Source organism: Mytilus edulis, chromosome 3 (assembly GCF_963676685.1).
Source record: "Mytilus edulis chromosome 3, xbMytEdul2.2, whole genome shotgun sequence".
Taxonomy (NCBI): Eukaryota; Metazoa; Mollusca; class Bivalvia; order Mytilida; family Mytilidae; genus Mytilus; species Mytilus edulis.
In genome coordinates, this window is record NC_092346.1 from 61027828 (window position 1) to 61051926 (window position 24099).

At 31.9% G+C, this 24099-nt stretch overlaps 1 protein-coding gene across 4 annotated transcripts; it reads right to left on the reverse strand.

Annotated features, from left to right (window-relative positions):
- Positions 1-357: 357 nt before the first annotated feature.
- Positions 358-18879, reverse strand: LOC139517002 (ciliated left-right organizer metallopeptidase-like). Of its 4 annotated transcripts, none has more exons than XM_071307537.1 (16): positions 18824-18879; positions 14684-15016; positions 14187-14265; positions 13557-13611; positions 12903-13055; positions 12420-12539; positions 11047-11125; positions 8660-8811; positions 8385-8456; positions 7901-8003; positions 6641-6704; positions 4122-4215; positions 2271-2366; positions 1693-1812; positions 989-1100; positions 358-510 (listed from the first exon to the last, which is right to left on the reverse strand). In XM_071307537.1, exons 2-16 carry the CDS (start codon positions 14955-14957, stop codon positions 365-367), a joined length of 1719 nt encoding a protein of 572 aa, XP_071163638.1. In that variant the 5' UTR covers positions 14958-15016; positions 18824-18879; the 3' UTR covers positions 358-364. The 4 variants fall into 4 exon arrangements, with proteins under 4 accessions (XP_071163638.1, XP_071163640.1, XP_071163639.1 ...); XM_071307539.1 differs by lacking the exon at positions 18824-18879 and adding an exon at positions 18722-18742; XM_071307538.1 differs by lacking the exon at positions 18824-18879 and adding an exon at positions 18342-18439.
- Between the last annotated feature and the right edge of the window lie 5220 nt (positions 18880-24099).

Here is a 24099-nt window from a genome sequence, read left to right on the forward strand (position 1 = left end):
GATGCCACCAAAATTCACACTTGATCTGTGTTTTAAGGTAATAAGTTTCATAACATTTAGTTGAGGCAAACTCAAGTTAGAGAACAGAAACCAATATCTGGACATACAGATGGACAAGGGTAAAATGCTCCTCTGTTATGGTGGGGGCATAAGAATTGTTTGCATAATAATACACACAACTTATACTAATGGAGACTTCACCAAAAATTAAAATCACATATTATGTCATATTGTACTTTTTGGATGCAGACATAATAATGTAAAAAAAGTGGAGAACTGTTTTACAGGACAGACAGACCGACAGAGTGCAAACCTAAGTCCCCTTCGACTTTGTTGGTAAACAACTATTAAAACTAATTCTATATTAAATTACTGTGTATTGGTCTATCAAATATACAAATATTAACAGAATTGGAGAAATATTAGCAGACAAGTTATCGTTTGTTCCTGATGAGACACTGTCAATGGAATTATGGTCTGTACTTGAAATTTTGGCACTGGTTGACGTATCTGAAAAATAAGATAATTATCTTTGATTATTTCTAACACATTATAATACAGCACGAAAGTAATATGCTCTCAGATATACATTTTACTTTTGCAACATATCTAAATAGATAGGAAAAAAAGGAAGCTAGTTTGCATGTAAAAGTTGGTTAAACCCACATACATGTACATGGTTAGTCTGTACCTGTTATGTAATCTGGATAATGTGTTATGCATTGTTGTGAGTCTTTGTTAGTATAAATAACATAAATGTTTGTCGTCTTATCCAACTGACCGTGCTAGGGCTGTATAGCCAGTCAAGGTCGTCAAAAACTTCCATTTGTTGTCCTATCCAAATATTCTAAAATTCCTGTTATCTCTTTTCATGAATTATGATGGGTTATAAATACAAGAGAAGTTCTTGGTGACAAAATTTCTTCTATGAATAGCACTGATTTTTATCTTTTCTTTATACATTTTTATATAGCTCTATAACACTTACAGTATATAACATTAGAAGATTCTGTAACAGGTATGGTGGTATCATCTGGGAGCTCTGGACACATGATATCTTTACTAGTTGGACATTTGATATATCCTCTGTAACCTTGTATCTGAAAAATATAAGAAATTGCTATTGAGAACAATGTCATTTGACAGCAAGCTGAATCTAATGTTCATCCATGTAAATTCAATATCATTGCAATAATTTTGAAAAGATTTAACCTCACAGTTACAGAAGGGAAACTGTATATTGATTCACCATTATTCATTAATAATGCATGGTGACAGTTTTTTAAATAACTACCACATACTAGTTTAGTTTAGCGTTGTCCCTGTAACAACATTCAGTGAACTGCAACAACTAGGTAACAAATATTCCAAGAAGTTTCCATTATTATAAATAATGATATAGGACAGAAAGTCAGACTGAAGAACAACAAACAATTTCACATACCACCAAATAGTATGCCCTTATTGTAGCGACACATACTAATATTTTGGAAAAATAAATAAACTTTAAAGAATTAATGAATGGTATGTGTGCCACGATAAAAAATCCATGAAAATACTTGTTAATATAAAAGTTTCATTACCAGTCTATATCTATTAGGAACAATAAAATATAGAATTGAGCAAATCTGGTTGTTTTAAGATTTTTCTGATATATCAAAAATCATAAATATTAAGATCTGAAATACATACTTTGAGTAATTTCCCATATGGACAATCATTCCAATCTGATCCATGAACTTTGACCAATAAATTTCTATTTCTGGAACATTTTTGTAGATAGCATCTACCAGTTAATATAGCAGTCTTCTCCTAGCAGGTATAAATTGTGTAGAAAATAGTCTATAAAGATTCATTATATCCATGGGAGTTCAAACTGAACAATAAAAAAGGCTGTACATGTGTGTAATATATAACAGGTACATGAAGTTGAATGTGGACCAAGTTCTCAGTACACCTTAGCATGCAAAAATAAGACAATATTCTTTCTTCTCAACATATCAATCTATATGTTGTCTCATTGGCACTCATACCACATCTTCTTATATCTATATTGGTACAATGTTATTTAAAACATCATGCCTTAGACTCTAGAAGAGCATATAATATTATTACATATTAATAAATTGTCTGAACTTCAACAAAGGTTAGGATAAGTTATCATGTATGGTCACCTTATTGCAGTTGTATGCACTAAACAAAATATAGCCAACTAGCAAGCAAGGGGTAATTCATTTTGTGCGGTCTTTAAAAAAAATTGAAATTCTTACCACATAATCTGTAGTTAAATTTGATATGACGCAAAAACTAGAAGCTCCAAATATCTCTTCTTCAAAGTCTGGTTCTCTTGGTTTGAAACACTCTCCCTTTAACAGAAGAATATTTATTTGAGAGTTGAATATTTGCCACAATATAAAATACAAACAAGAGTGCACACCCTGAAATGTCTCTCCTTCTTTTCTTTTCTTATCATTGGTATTATGTTGATAGTTCTAAATAAAAAAGCTTAACTACAACTATCTCATAAACTTAACATGATCCAAGAAAATGAGGTCAAGGTCATATAAACAAAACAAGAAATATACGTACACCTTACAATCATTCAATACACTAAATATAGCTGACCTATTGCTTAAAGTTTTTAAGAAACCAAGAAAAGTAAACATTGCCCAATGAACCATGAAAATGAAGTCAAGGTCAGATGAACAATGCCAGGCAGACATGTACAGCTTACAATTCTTCCATACAACAAATATAGTTGACCTATTGCTTTAAGTTCAAGAAAAACAGACCGAAACACAAAAACTTTACACCAAGCAATGAACCGTGAAAATGAGGTCAAGGTCAAATAAAACCTGCAAGAATGACAAGTTCATCATCAAATATTTCCATACACCAAATATAGTTGACCTAATTGCATATAGTAAATGTATTAGAAAAAAAGACCAAAACTCAAAAACTTAACTTTGACCACTGAACCATGAAAATGAGGTTAAGGTCAGATGACACCTGCCAGCTAGATATGTACACCTTACAATCATTCCATACACCAAATATAAAACTGAGAATGGAAATGGGGAATGTGTCAAAGAGACAACAACCTCACCATAGAATAGACAACAGCAGAAGGTCACCAATAGGTCTTCAATGCAGCGAGAAATTCCTGCACCAGGTGGCGTCCTTCAGCTGGCCCCTAAATAAATATATATACTAGTTCAGTGATAATGAACGCCATACTAAACTCCAAATTATACACAAGAAACTAAACTTAAAAATAATACAAGACTAACAAAGACCAGAGGCTCCTGACTTGGGACAGGCGCAAAAATGTGGCGGGGTTAAACTAGTATACCTATTGCATACAAAATAAGAAAAACAGATCAAAACACAAAAACTTAACTATAACCACTGAACCATGAAAATGAGGTCGAGGTCAAATGACACCTACCAGTTGGACATGTACTCCTTACAGTCCTTCCATACACCAAATATACTAGATCTATTGCTTATAGTATCTGAGATATGGACTTTACCACCAAAACTTAACCTTGTTCACTGATCCATGAAATAAGGTCCCCATTTCCATTCTCAATTTTATTGAGGTCAAGTGAAAACTGTATGACGGGCATGACGAACTTGCAAGGTACACACATACCAAATATTATCCTATTACTCATACTAAGAGAGATATAAACATTTCAAAAAATCTTAACTTTTTTATAAGTAGTCACTAACCATGAAAATGAGGTCAAGGACAATGGACATAAAACTAAATGAAACTTATTAACATGAGGCATCTATATACAAAGTATGAAGCATCCAGGTCTTCCACCTTCTAAAATATAAAGCTTTTAAGAAGTTAGCTAAGGCTGCCGCCACTGGATCACTATCCCTATGTCAAGCTTTCTGCGACAAAAGTTGCAGGCTCAACAACAAAAATCAATAGAAAATTTTAATAAATCTTTCAAATTTTGAAGAATCTAGGTTGCCATTTTCCTTTTCTATAAATAAAATGTAACATTAGTAGAGTTTTTAAAAGATGTGTCCATATTTTTAATTTCATAACTAATTTGTCAAAATGTCTAACTGTAATTATAAACAATACCTTTAAATAAACTAACCTTTGGTTGTGGTTGGTAAATTCTACATGATAAATTGGACTCTTGTTTACAATAACCTTTGTCTTTATGTAAATAGTGACATCCAACAACAGAGCTGTAAATATTAAAATAAAAACACTGATTAGTGCATCAATTGCAAACTGTATCCCTTTAGTTGTATTTTTCATTAGAGATGAAAATGTCTCATAAATGATTATGTCTTAAAAAGATGTATTCAAGGAGAATAAGTATACTGCAAATTAAGAAATGATTGCGCATATTTATTATTGCAAATTTTGAAGCATGGACAAAAATGTGATATTAGTTATTGTGATTTCCGGAAAATATGCATACAGATAGATATATGTATCAGTTATCAGAATGTGAGGTTCTTATTATTGTGATAATCACCAAATCGCATCTTACACCTTTATAAAAACATCGCAAAAATTTCTGAATATACAGTTATAATTCAGTGTGTACAAGATTTACTATCAAGGTAACATGGCAGTCAAGAAAGCAAATATTGCAATCAAATAAGAGATATTTTATTATTTCAAGTAGCCAAGGTATAAAATTTATTAAAAACTTAAAATAGCAAAGGTATATAATTTATTTAAAAAAACTTAAAGTGGTAAATGTACATAACTTATTATAAACTTAAGTATGGGCTTCTGCTGCCAAAAATAGAGTTATACATGTATATGGTGTAATCTAAATATTCTATTCTAACTTTTTATGAAAAAATTTCAACACTCTTGGCTTTGTCATATAAATGGCCAGTTTTATATTATTGGTGGAAAACATATAAAAAAACTCTTATGAAAAAAAAATTGAATCATAATTTCCTGTCGATATGCACATCTATATAGTATGTCCGTATTATCAAAAAAGTTTCATGAAATTCTGTACAGAGGTTTCAAAGAAATTTTGATGACAAACTGTTGCAGTAGTATATTGAGGCAAATAAGTTAAAAGGAGCATTACTCCTGTATAATAAACAGTTATCACAGAGATATGTCTCGCCTTTTTGTAATTTTGATAATGCAAATGTTGAAATTAAAATAGCAATACTTTCACATGTAAGTAATGCAAATATTCAAAGTCGATGAACCATGACTGAAGGTACATGGCTAAACAATCTCCATGGAATGAGATGTGCCAATGCTAATACAACTGCATACCCAATACCATTGACTAATTATAAGTCATTACCTTTAAACAAACCTAAACACAAACATTAACTTGTAAACTATGTAAAAGTTTCAAAGTCAATGAACCATGGTCAGGGGTGGGGCTATATTATCTCCATGGAAACGATACTTTCAAATGCCAATACATTTGCATACCAAATATCATTGACTTAACATTAGCAGTTCATCTTAAACTGATCTAATCACAAACTAATACATGTAAACTAAGCAAAAGATCCAAAGTCAATAGACCATGACTGAGGGGGCGGGGCACAATATTCTCCATAAAATGAGATGTGCTAATGCTTATACAACTGAACACCAATTAACATTGGCCTACCACTAATGGTTCCCCTTGAACTGACCTAATCACAAACTAATACATGTTAACTTAGCAAAATTTTCAAAGTCTACAGACCATGACTAAGGGGGCGGAGCCAAATAATCTCCATGGAAATGAGATATGCCAATGCTTATACAACTGCATACCAAATATCATTGACCTACCACTAATGGTTCCCCATAAATTGATCTAATCACAAACTAATACATGTAAACTATAAAAAGTTTCAAGTCAATAGACCTTGACTGAGGGGGCGGGTCCAAATAATCTCCATGGTAATTTGATGTGCCAATGCTAATACAACTGCATACCAAATATCATTGACCTACCACTAGTGGTTCCCCATAAATTGACCAAATCACAAACTAATACATGTAAACTATGAAAAGTTTCAAGTCAATAGACCTTGACCGAGGGGGCAGGTCCAAATAATCTCCATGGTAATGAGATGTGCCAATGCTAATACAACTGCATACCAAATATCATTGACCTACCACTAGTGGTTCACCATGAACTAGAACTAATCACAAACTAATACATTGTTGGCGGCGCCGACTGACGCTGGAAACAGCATACCTTTGTCTCGCTTTTTGACTCCGTCAAGGCGAGACAAAAATTGAATCATAATTTTGTGTCAATATGCACATCTACATAGTATGCTCTTATTATCTACAAAGTTTCATAAAATTCTGTTGTGTGGTTTCAGAGGAGTTGCGATGACATACTGTTGCATTAGTATATTCAGGCAAATAAGTTCAAAGGGGCGTAACTCCTAGAAAAAAATGAATCATAATTTCCTGTCAATATGCACATTTACATAGTATGTCCTTATTACCTACAAAGTTTCATGAAATTCTGTAGTGTGGTTTCAGAGGAGTTGGGATGACAAGAACAGGACTGACGGACTGATGGACAGACGGACGGGTCAAAAACATTATACCCTCTGCAACTTCATTACATGGGGTATTCTTGGCATGGGGTATAATAACAAAGTAACTTCTCACTTATTTTTGCAGATGTAATCTTCATATTTAGCACAAAATTCAGATCTATCAACACAACCCATATCTGAAATAACAAATGACATTATCAATTTCATAGATTTCTATTTACATTTACTAAAGTTATTGTCCGGAAACAAAATGTCTTTGGACGACACCAATGTGATACCAATATACGACCACACAATTTTTTGCCGTTGTATATAAAGACAATTTTCAAGTACATTTCCTATGTCACAATACTTATTACAATGGAGTAAAAACTGCTCAATGACATCACTTACAATAATTGCTTTGGAGTCAACCAGTGCAACTCATTCATAAAAAAACAACTTGAGACTGGTCTATCACGGTCCTTTGCATTATCAAATGCATAAATGTATATTCAAAATTGATAAATTTAACTAACTCTACAGACATAAACTGATATATTATAATGTCTTAAAATAAGATGGTTCTGTATAGGCATTTTTTTTTATGCTCTAACTGTATTTTAGTTTTCAAAATAGTGTTTTTTCGAGTATCTAATAGAACAAGAACAATTATATGGCTTTAAAAATATTAATTTTTAGGGTTTTTGACAGATTTAAACAGGAAACACTGGTATTTACAAATAAACAATGAATGAGTAATACCCTTCTTTGGTGTCCTGTTAAACAATTTTAAGTTTTGCTGACTGTCTTATATTTACTGCCAGGTATTGTCTTTATTTCTTTGACATGCTTTTTCATTATCTCCTTTTTTATTATGCCCCATTTATGGGCATTATGTTTTCTGGTCTGTGTGTCCGTCCATTCATTCGTTCGTTCATCTGTTCATTCATTCGTCCGTTCCTTCTTCTGTTCATCTGTTCATCCCGTTTCAGGTTCAAGTTTTGGTTCAAGTTTTTGATGAAGTTGAAGTTCGATCAACTTGAAATACAGTTAACATGTTCCCTATGATATGATTTTTCTAATATTAATGCCAAATTAGAGATTTTATCCCATTTTCACGGTCCACTGAACATAGAAAATGATAGTGCGAATGGGGAATCTGTGTACTTGGGACACATTCTTGTTTACTTATACTTTTTCACATATTTATTTCTTTTTGGATTGATGTTGTTGTTGGATTGCTGCCTTACTAATGTTTACCACACATGTATAGGTTACCACACAAGTTGAACAATAAATATACGTTTAGAAATAGATTGAGAAAAAAATCAGGAACAAATCAAAAATATATTATGTGTCAATTAAATACTGCTATTTAAAATGTTCTTACTTTTTCCCCAGACATAAACATCTGCAGATCTGTAGTCTACTTTGTACCAGCCACTGTCCTCAAATACAGCCAAAGTTATTCTGTCTATGAATGTCACATGTGGCTGAAAGTTACAACTTACTGTAAGAGGTCTGTAGATGGATGTTCCCTCACGTCGTTTTAAAAATTTTAAACGTGTAGAATTGCATTTACAAGTAGGATAAATCAATGTAACTCTTACACCTAAATAGTGGATTAAAAATTTAGAAAGTTTAAATTCATAATAATTGTGGAAATTTTTTTTGAGCGTTGTCATTTTTAAAACATCAGTCTGTATTTTAAGTTAAAATCTGTTTCATTGCAATTATTCTGTTTGCTTTAAAAATACAAAGTTTAAAAGGATAAACTAAAGCAGGCAAGAAAGTATATGACACCTGAGAATCAGGCAACATTTTTATCATGCAAGGCAAAACTAAAATAATATGTTCTTCTTTCATATACATACCATTCCCATATCAGGTGTCATAATAGATCCATACATTAACACTTTATCCCAATGTGAGGTAAAGTTGTTAAACTACAAAAAAAACCCACCATCATGTCTAAATAAATATAATGTAAATCACTGATTAGACTTTAAACATTCATTTTTTAATATTTATGGCAGAATTCATTGTGTACTCACGTAATGATACACTATAAGTGGTTATATTTTTTTTAAAGAACCCACATAATTTCATTTATGTATTTTTTAATTATTAATTAATATCTTTTAATTACCTTTCCTTCCAAGGGAGCACCATATTTAGTCTCAGTTGTACATCCAAAATGATTTTGTGTTTCTCTTAAAACTGCTGGTGTAACCATACGAACTAATCCATTGACTTCTTCAACAATGGTTAAACCTAGAGGGTGGCAATCAAGATTTCTATCTGTAAAATATCAGAGAAACATACTGGGGTTTAGTATCACTTTTATAACTAGTCTTCTCATGACTGTCAGTATCAATTGGGTTCCTTGGAAAGAGCTAAAGCATCTATGAAATCATCAATCAGATGTGGCTAATAGGATAATTAAGAAAGGGATATGAGATTAACATAAATACCTGTTAATTAAAGATTAGAATAATTCAAGAAATAATGTGTGGAATAAAAACCGGCCGCATATGGTAAATGTTTTGATCATTGTTGAAGGTTGTACAGTTACCTTTAGATGCTAATACCAACATTGATTTGTACAATTGAGTTGTCTCATAGGCGATCATTCCGCAACTCCGTAAAAACTAAATAATTTAAGAAATTTTAAGTGGAATAAAATCGGCTGCAGGGAAAAAACAGTAAACGAGGTCTGACAAGACAATACAAACTGCCTGAATTTTTAATATTGGCAAGTAGGTGTTCTTCTGGTAACAACCTTCCCGTTCAAACGTTAGAAGATTTGGAAGTGACGTCACAAAAAATGGAAAACAACACGTTTTATAATTTATTGCGTCCGAAGCGCTTTTCTGGATTTACCTTCATCAGGAACGCTCAAAGCCAAACATTTGAAATCCGAAGATGTATAAGTACCGAAAATCGTTGAAGAGCTTTATGTAAAAAAAAAACTAAAATAAATAGCCAAATTCATCTAAAGCCAACTTTGCCTGAGGGAGTTGAAACCTTAGTTTCATAATAATTTCAAAATTTATAAACAGACAATTTTAGTAAAGTTTGTTAAATCATGTCAGTACCTAAGCACTGACTACTGAGCTGATGATACCCTCGGGGATTGATAGTCCACCAGCAGAGGTATCGACCCAGTGATGTAAAAAATGGAAAACAACATGTTTTATAATTTATTGCGTCCGAAGCACTTTTCTGGATTTACCTTCATCAGGAACGCTCAAAGCCAAACATTTGAAATCCGAAGATGTATAAGTACCTAAAATCGTTGAAGAGCTTTATGTAAAAAAAACCTAAAATAAATAGCCAAATTCATCTAAAGCCAACAATACGCTAAAGTCATGTGACATAAACGGTCAAAGTTTTGAATGCAAAGATAAAAGGGGGGATGCGAGAATAAATACGGAATTATAACTTTAATTAAACCTGTATTATCAGTAAACCGATAAACATTAGTATATATTCTGACTATATTGCCTTTTTAGAAAACATTTTTTTTCCAACTTGTTTACTTCCTGAAAAAATATGGTCTTTAGTGAGAAGAATGCTGACATTAACATGTAATTTATAAAAAAAAAAAGTTGTTTCACAATAGCTTATAAACTTTTAATCTTATGTGTTTTTGATAAAAGTGTAAAAACATAATAAATAAGGTGCATTATCGCTATTTTGTGCATTTTTCCTTTGATCTTTTTTTGTGATAATTTTCCATATCATGCAACTAGCTTGAGATGGAAAACTATCGCTAGAATCTGAGGAGACACATGGCATTGCTAATGAAATTGACATGAAATTGACAACGTCGTCATAGGTAAAATAGCGATAAACAGATTATCATTGGTCATCTCAACTGGATTACTTTTCTCGCTTTCGCCGCCGGCCGGCTCAAGCGAGATAATCAATCTCGTTGAGGTGATCAAACATAATCTATAAATATCAGATATTTCAATCTAGAATACATAATGATACTTATTAACTAGATACATGTATGTATAGACCCAGAAACTTTAGATCAGGGTGTTAGATCACTAAATGTGATACAAGTTCTGTAGTGCTTCTTGCCAACATGTTTAATCTATAAGTACAAATAATAATTGCTTTGGTAGTCTATATGCATATCCATAATAATTTCTGTCAATTAATAATTTAAAGGCTGCTATATCACTGTATTTCATTTCTAATATAAGATGAGGTTAGCATTCCAATGTCATCACCAATTACTGTGACATTTATTTTTCTTAATTTTTATTTTACATTTTAAAGCTATTTGCTACTGAAATGGACAATTAAATCAAGTGTTTACAAGGCAATGATTACAATTAACAATATAATAAGGGTATAACTCCTATAAATCATAAACAGGACTCACTTGGAAAGGATTTAGATTTCATTTTGCAAAAGAATATGCATAAATCTGGTTAAAATTTGATAAGGAAAACATTAATTCAAGCACTAACAGTGCCATAAAGCTATTTGTCTATATCATTTAAGGTCCTTGTGACTTACCTTTAATCTGACACTTCTTAAAATATTGAAAATGAGTTTTTGAAAATCCTAGTGTATGGAATAGCTCATGTAACAATGTCTACAAAAGAACAAACATAATAATAATAGATATAATATGGATAAGTGAATATACATGATATAAGTGGTACAAACCTAATTTACAAACATTCTGCTCACAGGGACTAAACTTAACGCTCGCCCAGTCGCCTAGGCCCCAGTCACTCAGATTTTCGGCTGGGCGAATATATTTAATCATCCTGATTGCCTAGCTGGCGACTAAAATATTTTGAAGTGAATCCCATTTCTACTGTTTCCCCCGCGATATTAACGAAAACTGTTCCCAAAAGCAAACCTGCTTGTCTTAACAAAGCATGATAGTAAAATACAGAGTATTTCCGAAAACCAGCAGGTTCATTTTAATAATTAAAACTCAGTTGGACAACTATGTTTTCAATACGAAGTCACGATATGGCATATATCTCCTTCTCTCAGCACGTGTTCTTAACTCTCTGTTAAATCTTCTACGATTATTTCATGATTGTTTAGTGTTTTCTTCTTAACTGTTCAATAAGCATCATGGAGAAGACGGAACTAAATTGAAAAACTTGTGTCTAATCCATTTGTTTTGAACAATAAAATATGTTTAAACTAATAAGCATCATGAAAGGGATGTTTTACAGTCGTCCTGGGAGTCATGACAAGTCTGTATAAGACGGTAACTTGTCCCGTAATCTCTATTTACCAAATATTAAATGAAAATATGAAAGGCATAATCTCGTAAATAAATATCCCAATATCTAGTTTGATATCCAATCTTCAATAAAAACTTATTGAATAATATATTTTGATCAACACTGGCTCCTGGACAGTTAAGTTTAGTCCCTGTGTTCAGGTTTCAAAGTTGGCTTATGAAATTATGGGAACAGTGTTCTGTTTATTGTTTGGTTTTATTTCAAGTATTTGATAGTGCTTTTTGTCTCTTTTTGACAGCTAAGGCAAAATGTTTTTTTTTTAAACGAGCTTGCTTTGATTTATGCATGTTGCTTATCTATCTACAGACTTCATGTTTACTATGTTTAATTGTACATACCATGACTCTAAATTAAATTTTTATTTACTAAAAACTTACATGATTTGATTATGTATTTTTAAATAGATACTTTTTTTCTTCCCAAAATTTCCTGTTTACAATTTCCTCAGTTGGCCAGGATACAAACTAAGGATTACAGTTTACATTTAAAACCAAACTATGATAGCATCAACAGCTTTAAATTTATCAATTTCTTCACCAATATTTACCATCAAAACATAATATATAAGTATCAGTTTAAACACTTCATAAACAGAAAATCGATAAAATATTCTTTACAAACCTTATACAATTTTTCTGAACTGTTATTGACTGAATGAGGACAAACATTGATACATCCAGATATTGGTCTATCATACTGGTCCACATGGCATACTTTGGAATAGGATAATACTTTGTTCACCTATGGAAAATAAATTGTAAGCAGGTTTTTGTGGTACTAACCCTAAGCAAGAAAGACTGTCAGTCAAAAGTTTTTTTAGCATTACAAAGCTGTTTATAACATGTCTTCATACTTTACCCTTATATAATAATAAGTTATATTAGAAGTTAAACTATATGATTAAATAAATACCATTTTAAAAATATAGAAGATAATGAAAATTTCTATATTCTACTTTCTTGAAAAAATTATCTAACATATTTTTTTTTATAAAATCCTAGGATATCAAAACTTTTAAAATTATTCTTGTCAATTTAACAGTTACCTGGTATGCAATATGGGTTAGTTGCTGATTAGCATGCAATGGCTAGACTACAAACATACACTATTGAATCCACAAACATCTGTTGTAACTGAATCTACATGTAATATAAAATCTGTACTGTTGACACCAGCTCCTTGAGAATAAACTACTCTGATGGGATCTGGGTCTAACTCATTCCATACATATAAACCATCTAAATGGTCATCTGGAATCTAAAAAGTTATAGCATACAAATAAGTCAATGTTCATATGTATCATATTATTATAGTCTAACAACATGAAAATAAATGGGAAATGTGTCCATGGGACACTGATAATACCCCTGCATGCATATAACTTTACAAAGGGACATAACTCAAGAACCATAGAAGTGACGCTACCCAAACTTGCAATGTGTATAAGGTTCACAGCATTTTGTTGAGGCAAATTTGAGTAAGAGAACAGAAACAAAAAAATCAGCAATTTTTCCATTTGTACAGGGGCATAACTCTAGAATGGCAAATATGACACCATCAAAATTCATATGTGATCTGTGTTTGTGGTAAAATAGTTTCATAAAATTTGTTTGAGACAAACCAATTTTGGAACATACAGACAGACAGACTGTTCCCCCTCCACTACAACCCTGGCATTAAAACAGTTTTAGAGTACAGGAAATAAAATATAAGAAAGTTTATATTTTTTATTCTGAATATAACAGGAGGAAAACTCACTTTGAATGTATCCATACATAGTTCACTTTGATAATTTCTTTTAATGGACTTGCATCTGAAAAAAAAAAGAATTACATAGAAATCTTATATTTATGTGACAATTATTATAGCCTTTTTATGCAAACAAATGTGTATCTGCTCTTTGGTCGAGTTGTTGTCTCTTTGACACATTCCCCATTTCCATTCTCAATTTTAAATGTGTAAAATAATTCAAATTAAAACGTCACAAATTCAATTATATGTAATTTGTAATACAACCAACAGGAAACAATTTGAAAAGGTAGGTTGATTCTAATACATGTAATAAATAGTAGCAGTAATATCTCACATATCCATATTATATTTGTATTTATTTATACTAATGACATAAAATTGATTGATGGGTGTTTTACATCACTTTCAATACTATTGTGCTATTTCAGTTTTTGTTGATGGAGGAATCCTTGTCAATAAAGATATGAGTGAAGCGCACCACCTACCATGTGAGAGATTAAAACTGACAACTTCCGTGTTGACAGGCTATTGATATACTGTAGTAGTTGCTTAGACCACCCAGCCACTGAGACCTCCTTAATAATGACATAAAAGTCAGCTATAGTAATCAGTCAACATTAAAACTGATATATATACCTTCCTTTATTGGGTCCTGTGGTCCATTCCTTATGACACCCACTTCTTTTTAACAGAACAGGCTTCTGAACTGGAAATACTATAACATTAACACAAAATGTATAATTATTTCATTTAAATGAAAGTTTCAATAGCTTTAGAAGATACATTAAACCTGCAGTAAATTTATTTGTTTTTCACTACTTCACTGCATATAATATTAAAAACACAAAAACAAAAAGAAGTTGTAATATTAACTTGATTCACAAAACCAAAGACATATAAGATGTTTTATAGAATGCATCACAGTCCCTTTTTTTTTTAGTTCACAGCATATCTTCACAGGGTCTGTTTCTAGTGAAAATGCCCAAATTCTATCATGTACAATCTGTACAACTACAAGTTTGTAGATTCCAAATGTCTAGATTTCAGTATTAAAATAGAAAATTATTTTACAATTGAACCACAGTATATTTTTTATAATTATTATGATAATTTATAAACCCCAATTATCTTACCAGATAGTAACTGTGATATTTTCTCCACTGCCTTGAAAACTGCACCAATCATTCTCTCTCTTTCTTCAACACTCAGTTCAAAATACATATCTCTGTATACCACTTGAATTCTTATAGGCTGATATGTTATATTTTTATTCATTACATTACTGACTACATAGCTTAGTGTCTGTCTTTGTATACCAGGACTTCTTTCCGCAACAGTTAAATGGTTGTTTTCTTTGTATGACTGTACAATAATCAATGCCATTGTTATCACTAGTAATGAGTCCATTGTAGTTGGATAGTTGTATCATCTTAAAGATTTTCCAATCTATTATGTTATCTGTTGATCTGGAAATTAAAATCAAGATTATTGTTCACTGATAATAACTTTAAGAATTAGGTCAACAAGAAGCTGCAGAGCAATTAACATAGAAATGCATCACACCATCATTGTATATGTCATGTATATACAAAAAAAAAGAAAAGAAGATGTGATGCATGCATGAATACCAATGAGACAACTTTCCACCAGCTGAGACCTAAATAACATAGAAGTTCTCATTGGCAATCATACTACAATAACATCTTCTTTTCATATCTTTTAATTTTATATATGAAATGCACATATAATGCATTTTTATATAATAACAATCAGTCTGCAACTTCAGGCATTAGCCCATTTACCTGTGTCAGAGCATGTTGAATTTTCAAATGGTAAAATCTGATTTAACTGAACCTGTTTTTGTGAATCAAGTTGAAACAACCAGAAGTGTTCTCAATATAATTTTTCAGATACACTGTAGCACCATTTGAAAAGTTACATGTACCACTGTTTCACTTTTAAAACAAGCTAAAATTATAGCACCATACATTGTACATTCATAACATTAATATTCCAATCCTGCCTGTACAAACACAATAAATCACTATCATGACTATACAACATATACAATCTTTTAATAATTTCAAAATATATTCCGAAACATAATAAAATTGAGAATGGAAATGAGAAATGAGTCAAAGTGACAACAATTTGGCCATAGAGTAGAAAACAGCCGAAGTCCACCTAAGATACATACTCATTTTTACTTTTCTTAAACGACCACCCTTTGCTGAGAAAATCGGTTTGCAGAAACCATTGTAAAGGCACATAACTCAAACTTGAATTTTTTGAAATACTAAGGCTTTTCTACCTCAGGCATAGATAACCTTAGCTTTTTTTGGCAAAACATATAGGAATTTTTGTTCTCAATGCTCGTCCACTTCGTACTTTATTTGGCCTTTTTAACTTTTCTGGATTCAAGCATCACTGATGAGTCTTTTGTAGAAGAAACACACGTCTGGCGTATATACTAAATTTAATCCTGGTGTCTATGATGAGTTTATTGTATCAAGAATGGAAAAAGCGACATAACCAAAATTTGACCACAGTGCTTTTGGTAAGAAGCATTGTGTATATGTTTCATAAGGAAGCCGAAGCAGGACAAATCGCCCCAAGTCTTACTGCTTTATTTAAACGAAAAGAATAACAAGAAAGAATAAAAAAAGATGTTTCTCTAAGGTTTTCATAGGTATTGATTTTATAAGTGGCAGGAACATATACAATGGGATAGCATCTTTTTCCATAAGTGGGGCGAGTTGGCATTACTAAATTCATCTTGGTTTATTTATTTGTCATGAGTGAGGCTAGGTGCCAGACCTTATTTCAGTGGGATTTTAACCCTTTTCATAAGTGGGGCAAGTTAACCAACCTATTTTCAATGGAATTTTACCCTTTTTAATGTGCCCATTTCTAGTCAATAATAATAATTAAAATTTTCACTTTTCATGTATTCTGTGTAGATTGGTTTTCATTTAAGTGGGGCGAGTTGGCAGACATGATAATTATATATTAATCTAGATATTACTGTTTTCCATAAAGTGGGGCGAGTTGGCAGTAGTAATATTAACGGGATTTAATCTATTTCACAAGTGAGCCAATTTTTTAAAAAGTGGGGCGATTTGGTAATTAAATCAATTTTGGGCGATTTTTTTAAAAGTGGGTAGAGTTGTAGTCCAAATAATTATGACGTCTTGAAAGGCTATTATAAAAAAAATTATAATAGCCTTTCAAGACGTAATAATTATTTGGACTAGTAGAGTTGGTGAAAAAAATGGGGCTATTAGGTGTTGGGCAATTTGTCATTGATTTGTTTCATAACATAATGGGTTGGGGCAAAATAACGTAAGAGGATGAAAAGTAAACTTCAAGATTTTCTGTCTGTATCTGTATCTGTATTTCCCACTTATGAAATTAGGATGGGTACGTCACAGATTCCTTTCGGCTATTATGTGACGGGTTGGTCTGCGCACAATTAGTCGCGCTTGCTGAGGAGTGCTGATTTAAACTCCTCGGTAGTAGTGGTGCACACTACTGAGTCTTCCAGATGGTTCCAGTTTATTGCAGTGCGCACAAAAATAGAGTTCTTGAATTGTTCTGTCTTACTGGTTGGAACTATTACCGCACGTTTGTTGTTACGGACTTGGTGGTCTATAATGTTTTTTGTTACAAAGTTATTGTACGTTGTTGCTTTGATTTGTCTCTTTGGTCTGTGAAATTTGATTAAATCGTCGGGAGGAAGCGCTGGTATCTTCCCCTCAACCACTTTGAAAAAGAAGATCAGTCGTTGTTGTTGGCGTCTTGATTGTATTGACGGGAGCTGAAGTTCTTTTAGCATTTTTGTCATACATCCTTCCTCTCTTGATTTGTAGTCTTTGGTAATGAATCTAGCACCTCTCTTTTGTATGGATTCTAGTTTGTCAATGTCTTTTTGGGTATATGGGTCCCAAATAATTGATCCATACTCCATAATTGATCGTATGAGAGCTATATATGCTGTTTTACGGCATTCCATAGGACAGTGTTGTAGGTTCCTTCTAAGGAAGCCTAGGGTAGAACTGGCTTTGTTACATGTATTTGTTATTTGTTCTTTCCATTTAAGATCTTCTTGTATTTGGAGTCCTAGGTATGGGTTGGATGACACTTGTTCAAGCGTGTGGTTGTTAAGGTTGTAAAATCGCTGACTTTTACTTTTCAGACTAAGCATATAACATTTTTTGGCGTTGAAGCGCATACCCCAGTCATCGGCCCATTTTTCTAGTGATTTCAGATCCTCTTGTAGTTTGTTATTGTCATTTTGGTTTTTGATTTCACGGTACAGCAGACAGTCGTCTGCAAATAGTCGGACTGATGAGTTTACTGCCTCTGGGAGATCATTTATGTGACACAGGAAGAGGATGGGTCCTAGTACCGTTCCTTGGGGGACTCTGGATTCAACTGAAGCATTTCTTGAGTTTTCTCCATCAAGTTGGACTCGCATTTTTCTTTCGGTTAGGAATGAAGTTAGCCATTTGTGGATATTTCCTCTAATTCCATATTGGTTTATTTTGTGCAAGAGTCTATCATGAGGTACTGTGTCAAACGCTTTTGAAAAATCCAGAATCGCATTATCTACTTGGTTTCCTTTATCGTATGATTGTAGCATATCATGGATTGTAATGGCAAGTTGGGTCTCACAGGAGTATCCAGATCTACGAGAAGGTAAATATATGTTGATAGTGGGTCTTCCCATGGATGAAAACAAGTGCCTGTGATAAATTGTTTCGCAGTCACTGAATTTACAATGTTTTTTACTTCTACTTCTTCTATGTATGACTAAGTGACCACCGTCACAAGGTTGACTGTCCTGCCACTGTATCTGTATCTGTATCCTATGAATTTCTGCCAATATAGGCACACCTCCGTTATATGGAGTAAAACAATAAAAATAGTTCCACCACCGCAACAGTATAGAATATCAATCCATCAATATATATACACTATGAGGATTATGTACCCAGTTCACAGTTTTTGATATTTATTTATCCTTTTATATGTAAAAGATAAAAATTGTCTTTATACTATTAAAATTCTATTTATAAAAAATAATATTAAGCCTAGGCGATCTGCAAAAACACTGTTTGGTGTTTAAATTGAAGCAGCTGATTAATTTGATTATACTTAGATCGTAAAACCTTTCATTGAAATATATTGAGATAAAGTTTTTCTTATTTTATGGATAAATCAAAGACGATTATTAATTTAATCGTCTGGAAATCAAAAAGTGATTATCGTACCAATTACTGGGCGCAGCCATTTTTTGTAGTGTTTCTAAGAAGCGTTTTGATTGGGCGCCTGGGCAGATTATCCAATGGCAAGTGGTTTTATTAAATGTAGGCTAAATAGTAAACAAATGCACATGTTCATATTTGAAATGACAACAATAACACTACACTTCAGTTCAAAAGAAAACTGCGTTGATAACTCTTGAAAAAAATAAAATAAAATAAAGGGTTCTTAAATAAGCCATTAGTCTGCTTTATATTATCTTGTTTGGGCCAATCTAATCTAACATATATATTAGCCTGTCACAGATGTACATCAGGGTATTTCTATACTTTAATTATGACATCTTGAAAGGCTATTTTAATATTTTTCTATGATGCCTTCCTAATTCGGAAGGCATAGGTAAGCTTCACAGAAAAAAATTAAATAGCCTTTCAAGAGTTCACATATAATTATTTGGACTAATCTAGTCTCAGGACTAATTAAGAAAGTCCTTGAAGTTTATATCCCACCTAGATGATGTTTTATAAATTTCGGAACAGTTAATTGGTATTAGAACCGGTTGTTTCATCAGTACTATTTACCATATCATTAAATAAATCTGCCACAGCCCCTGTAGGTTCATTGCCTTTACATGCATAACCACTGACATATTTCTAAATCTTTTATATTAGCTCTTCACTTTGTATTTTTATGGATGAACATATATTTTTTTGTTTTAATAAGAAACCATAGGTATGAATACTACATATATCTGTGACATATATATCAAACATCTCCTTCAAATTCATATTTAAATAAAATTCTTTGACAGTCATGCAGGATTTATTTGAATTTGACCAGCATTGATATATCATGCAAGAGGACATGTAGTATAAACTTATTTATTATATTTTACCTGCAAACACATGGAAACAATTTACTTGTGTTACTACATTGTATATGGGAAGCAATTATTTAATGAAATTTGAAACTTTGTCCCACCAAACTGACTTGGCTTTGGTAGTTTCTATAATGTCTCTGCTTAAACATTATTGTTTTCTTTGATCTTGTATAAACCAATATGATCCAAAATTGTACCTATATACTCATAAGTTTGTTTAGCAAGTTTCAACTGACCTTAAACTTAGTCATGGTTCTTTGGACAATGTTAAGTTTTTGGGGTTTCCCAAGTCAATTTCCCAAATAATACAAGCAATAGGGCCACTACATTTGAGTATGGATAGTTTGTTAAGTGTATTTGTCTCTTGCAGGTCTCATCTGACCTCAACCTTCATGTTTCATTGATCAATGTTTAGTTTTCATGGTTCATTGATCAATGTTTAGTTTTCATGGTTTTGCTATAAGCAATAGGTCAACTATATTTTGTGTTCTGAGTGATTGTAAAGTGTACATGTCTGTCTAGCTGGGTGGCTTGTTCATCTGACCTAGGTCTCATCTTCATGGTTCATTAATAAATATCATGTTTCTTTTGAGCTGATTTTACACTATGTACATAAGTAATTCTCATTTTTTGTAATTTCCTATGTCCCACTAGACATCATTTCCCGTTTCCACGGCATAATTATTTGACTTTCACATGTCACGCTTACAAAAAATCAGCAATCCAGCGTCACGCTTAGATCCCAATGAGACCCACTAGAGGTATAGGGGACGGTTGAGATCTCACAAAGCATGCTCCAACCCAGAGTGCCACATTTTTGTTCAAGTTTTTTTCCCTGAGATGTCCAGCATTTGTGGCTGGTGTTGTCCAAGATGTTTTATAACTCCCATTAGCCTTTTAATGCATTATTATCAAATCAAGTTTAGCAGTAACAAACTATATATTGATATTAAAATGAGACCACACACAGTAAGTATACTTAGTATTTGTATTGTCTATGACCTTGAATTTAGAATAAAACAAAGTGTCTAACATATAAGGACAAGTGTGAAAAAAAGTGATTTGGAGACTATACATGTACAGTATGTCAAAGAAACAGCAACCCAATGACACAGACAACCAAGAGTATTCAGGATAATAAAATAATAGATCATATTAAAACAGTTATAAATTATAATACTGTAGCTAGACATTTGGGTGCTTTTCAACCTTCAAATCAATAGCATAGATTTAGACACATTGGATCTTTCCAATATATACCAACTGAACAGACAATCATAATTGTAACCAACTTAGTGTAAACTATATCACAAATAACAAATCAATATATTTAAGCATGAAGAATAAAAGTCTGATTAATTGAATGAAGGGTCTGTAACACTGCACAAAATCATCAGACAGGAACAAAATTCAAACTTGGTCATGATAAAACTATACCAAATACCAAATATTAATCCAATATCATAAGACAAGGAGAAAAAAGAAAAAAAAGTATGGACTGACATCAGGGATGGGGTCGATTACTTTAAAATGTAATCGATTAAATTACAATTACTTTGCTAATAAAATGTAATCGATTACATTACAATTACACCCTTTTTCATATGTAATCGATTACATTAGATTACTTTTCTTTAAAGTAATCATGATTACTTTAGATTACTTATGATTACATTGTATATTGCAATATCAAATTTTTTTATAAATTTTTATCCTCACAAAAAAGCTAATTTTGGTGATTTTTTAAAAGCCTTAAATTATTCATCTTAATTGAAAGAATTTATAGACAAGTACAGCGTAACATGTATTATTTGATAAAATAGCTATTACAGACAAATGCATGTCCTTCCTCTATGGAAAAGATATAACTTTATTTTTTTCTACAAATTTTAACTAACTGCCTAATTAACAAAAAACCTGAACAAATAAGGAAAATTAATTAAGTATAGTTTTATTGTCTGTTGGGACATACTTGACACATCCATTAATGTTTTTACAGGTGTTAATCACCACTTCCATTTTTTTTTAACAAACAATAGGTGAGCTTGGGTATTAAAATTTTATTGTCTTAATAACAATATCAATAAAGTTAAAAGTGGTTGATTGTCATTATTTTGTTTGAAATTTTTTAATACTTGATCTAATTAATAATTATTGTCAGATGAAAACACAAAACAGCTTTGTAACTTAGGAAAGTATATACATTTCTCTTTAAATTAAGAAGCAGTTTATTTTAATAAAATACATTTTGTCCTAATGAAACTTCTGACGTCACCTGTTGTTTACTATGCATATTGTTTGATATTATGCCATATGTATACACTGTACATGTACTTGTTTGTACTGATGAGCTGTAAGGCTCAAAGTTAATAAAGAATAAAAATTAGAAAGCACATATTATACACGAATTTATGGAAAACAAAATTTATTCAATTTGTCAATAAATGAAATCCGGTTTTAACTTCCATTTTGAATTAAGTGAGCTCATATATTTATGTCGACCATCGAAGTAAAATTGGAACTAAATGTTTTCTGCATTTGAATTTCAATGTAGTTATGTAAAAATATTGGTTAAATTTGTATGAAATTGGAGTTAATATCAGAAGTTTTCAATCAAGGAAAAAAATGCTTTCAAGGCATATTCTTGTATCATAGGAGCTCAATCTTACAACAAAATATTGGAGAGGCAATTTCCTTTAGTAAACTGTTAACAAAATAAAACACTTGGTTATCCAAATTTGTTATACTAGAACACACCCGTGATATCACGGGTCCGTGGCTGAATCAAAGTATATAACTATACGCAAGCCTTATTTTAGTATTAGTATTGTCATCTGATAAAGTCATGCCGATTATAAGATACACAGTTTTTCTCTGCTTTCAAGTCTTTCTGTTTGAACCCGTCGAACTGAAACAATAATATTAATTATTTGGAAAACAAAAGGTCCTGGAATGGAGTATTTTTTAATCAACATCATTGTCCTATATAAGTTATAAATAATTTAAAGTTGAATTCTTTGCTTCGCTGTTTTACGTCATGCCCACTAACACATTGAAAACTGTACCTATACGCCTTATTTTTAGTCCAGATTTTTAGTATTCGTATTGTTATCTTAGAAAGTCTTACTGATTAAAATACTACAATAGGTAACAATTTGACAATTTAGTAGTGTCAACCCTGTGGTTATGACCCGTGTATATAGCATATTAATCCTGAATACAACGTTTGGTGGTGCGCCTGTCAGATACGGAACGTACAGATAAGGTAATAGGTAACAGGTGAATATACTATTGGTATCGGTAGCGGACTCGACCCGGAACTTCTTAATTATTGGCAATATTAATTACGTGGAAAACAAAAGGGCCTGGAGTGGTGTAATTTTTAATCTACACTTTTGTACTACATGTATATTAGTTATATATAAAGTTGAATTCTGTGATTCGTCGTTTTTACGTGATGACGGCTGACAAATTGGACCTCGTAATTTTAGTATTATAGATAGATGATACAATTTATCACATTAAACAAGGTCCCATCATTGTGAATACCAGTTTCATGATTTTTCATTCAAGCTTTACATTTTCTTATTTTCATATTGTCTATCAAAAACTATTTTCATATATATACAAGATTTGTAATCAGCAAGTAATCATATGAATGTAATCTTAAAGTAATCTAAAAGTAATCATGATTACACCTGTTTTTTGCAATGTAATCGATTACATTATGATTACTTGTAATCATAAATGGCATGATTACTGATTACATAGGATTACACTGCAAAATGTAATCGATTACAGCTGATTACGATTACTGATTACGATTACCCCATGCCTGACTGACATACAGATGGACTCAGTTAAAACCGAAAGTCCTCTGACTTTTTCAGTAGGGGATTAATAATTTGAAAGTAAAGTCCAAATGACAAAAGACCATGACTTCAGGGTGGGGCCAAATAATCTTCATGAAAATCAGATGAACTAATGCTCATACAACTGAATACCAAGGACAAGTCTTGCTTTTTAAATCCTTCAAGGGGAGACAAAAGATGGACAAACAATAAGGATGAAATAAAAATAAATTCAAGATTTCTAAATCTGTATTTTGTATAAAATATAGTATACCGACAGTTCTATAAAGCATGTTAACAATGATAAGTGGTGGGTCTTCCTAATCTAAATGAAATGTACAACCCACTGTTTGTTCTCAACAACATAACCTATACTTAATAAAACTTCAACAATCATACATACTATATATATTACAATACAATTTGTACAACAATATATATTTTTTTTGCAGAAATTACCAGGATTTCTCATTCTTAGCAGTGCCATGATATTCTTCCATCAAAATAAGATTTAGGGGCTCAAGGATTGTTCACTATCATGACAATTCCCCGT

Excerpts from the sequence above, each read along its gene's own strand:
- LOC139517002 (XM_071307537.1), bottom strand. The coding sequence starts at position 14,957 with ATGGACTCATTACTAGTGATAACAATGGCATTGATTATTGTACAGTCA. Across the intron at positions 13,056-13,556 it reads TATGTATGGATACATTCAAA|ATTCCAGATGACCATTTAGA; the intron begins GTGAGTTTTCCT and ends ATAACTTTTTAG. Across the intron at positions 12,540-12,902 it reads ATGTTTGTGGATTCAATAGT|GTGAACAAAGTATTATCCTA; the intron begins GTATGTTTGTAG and ends TATTTTCCATAG.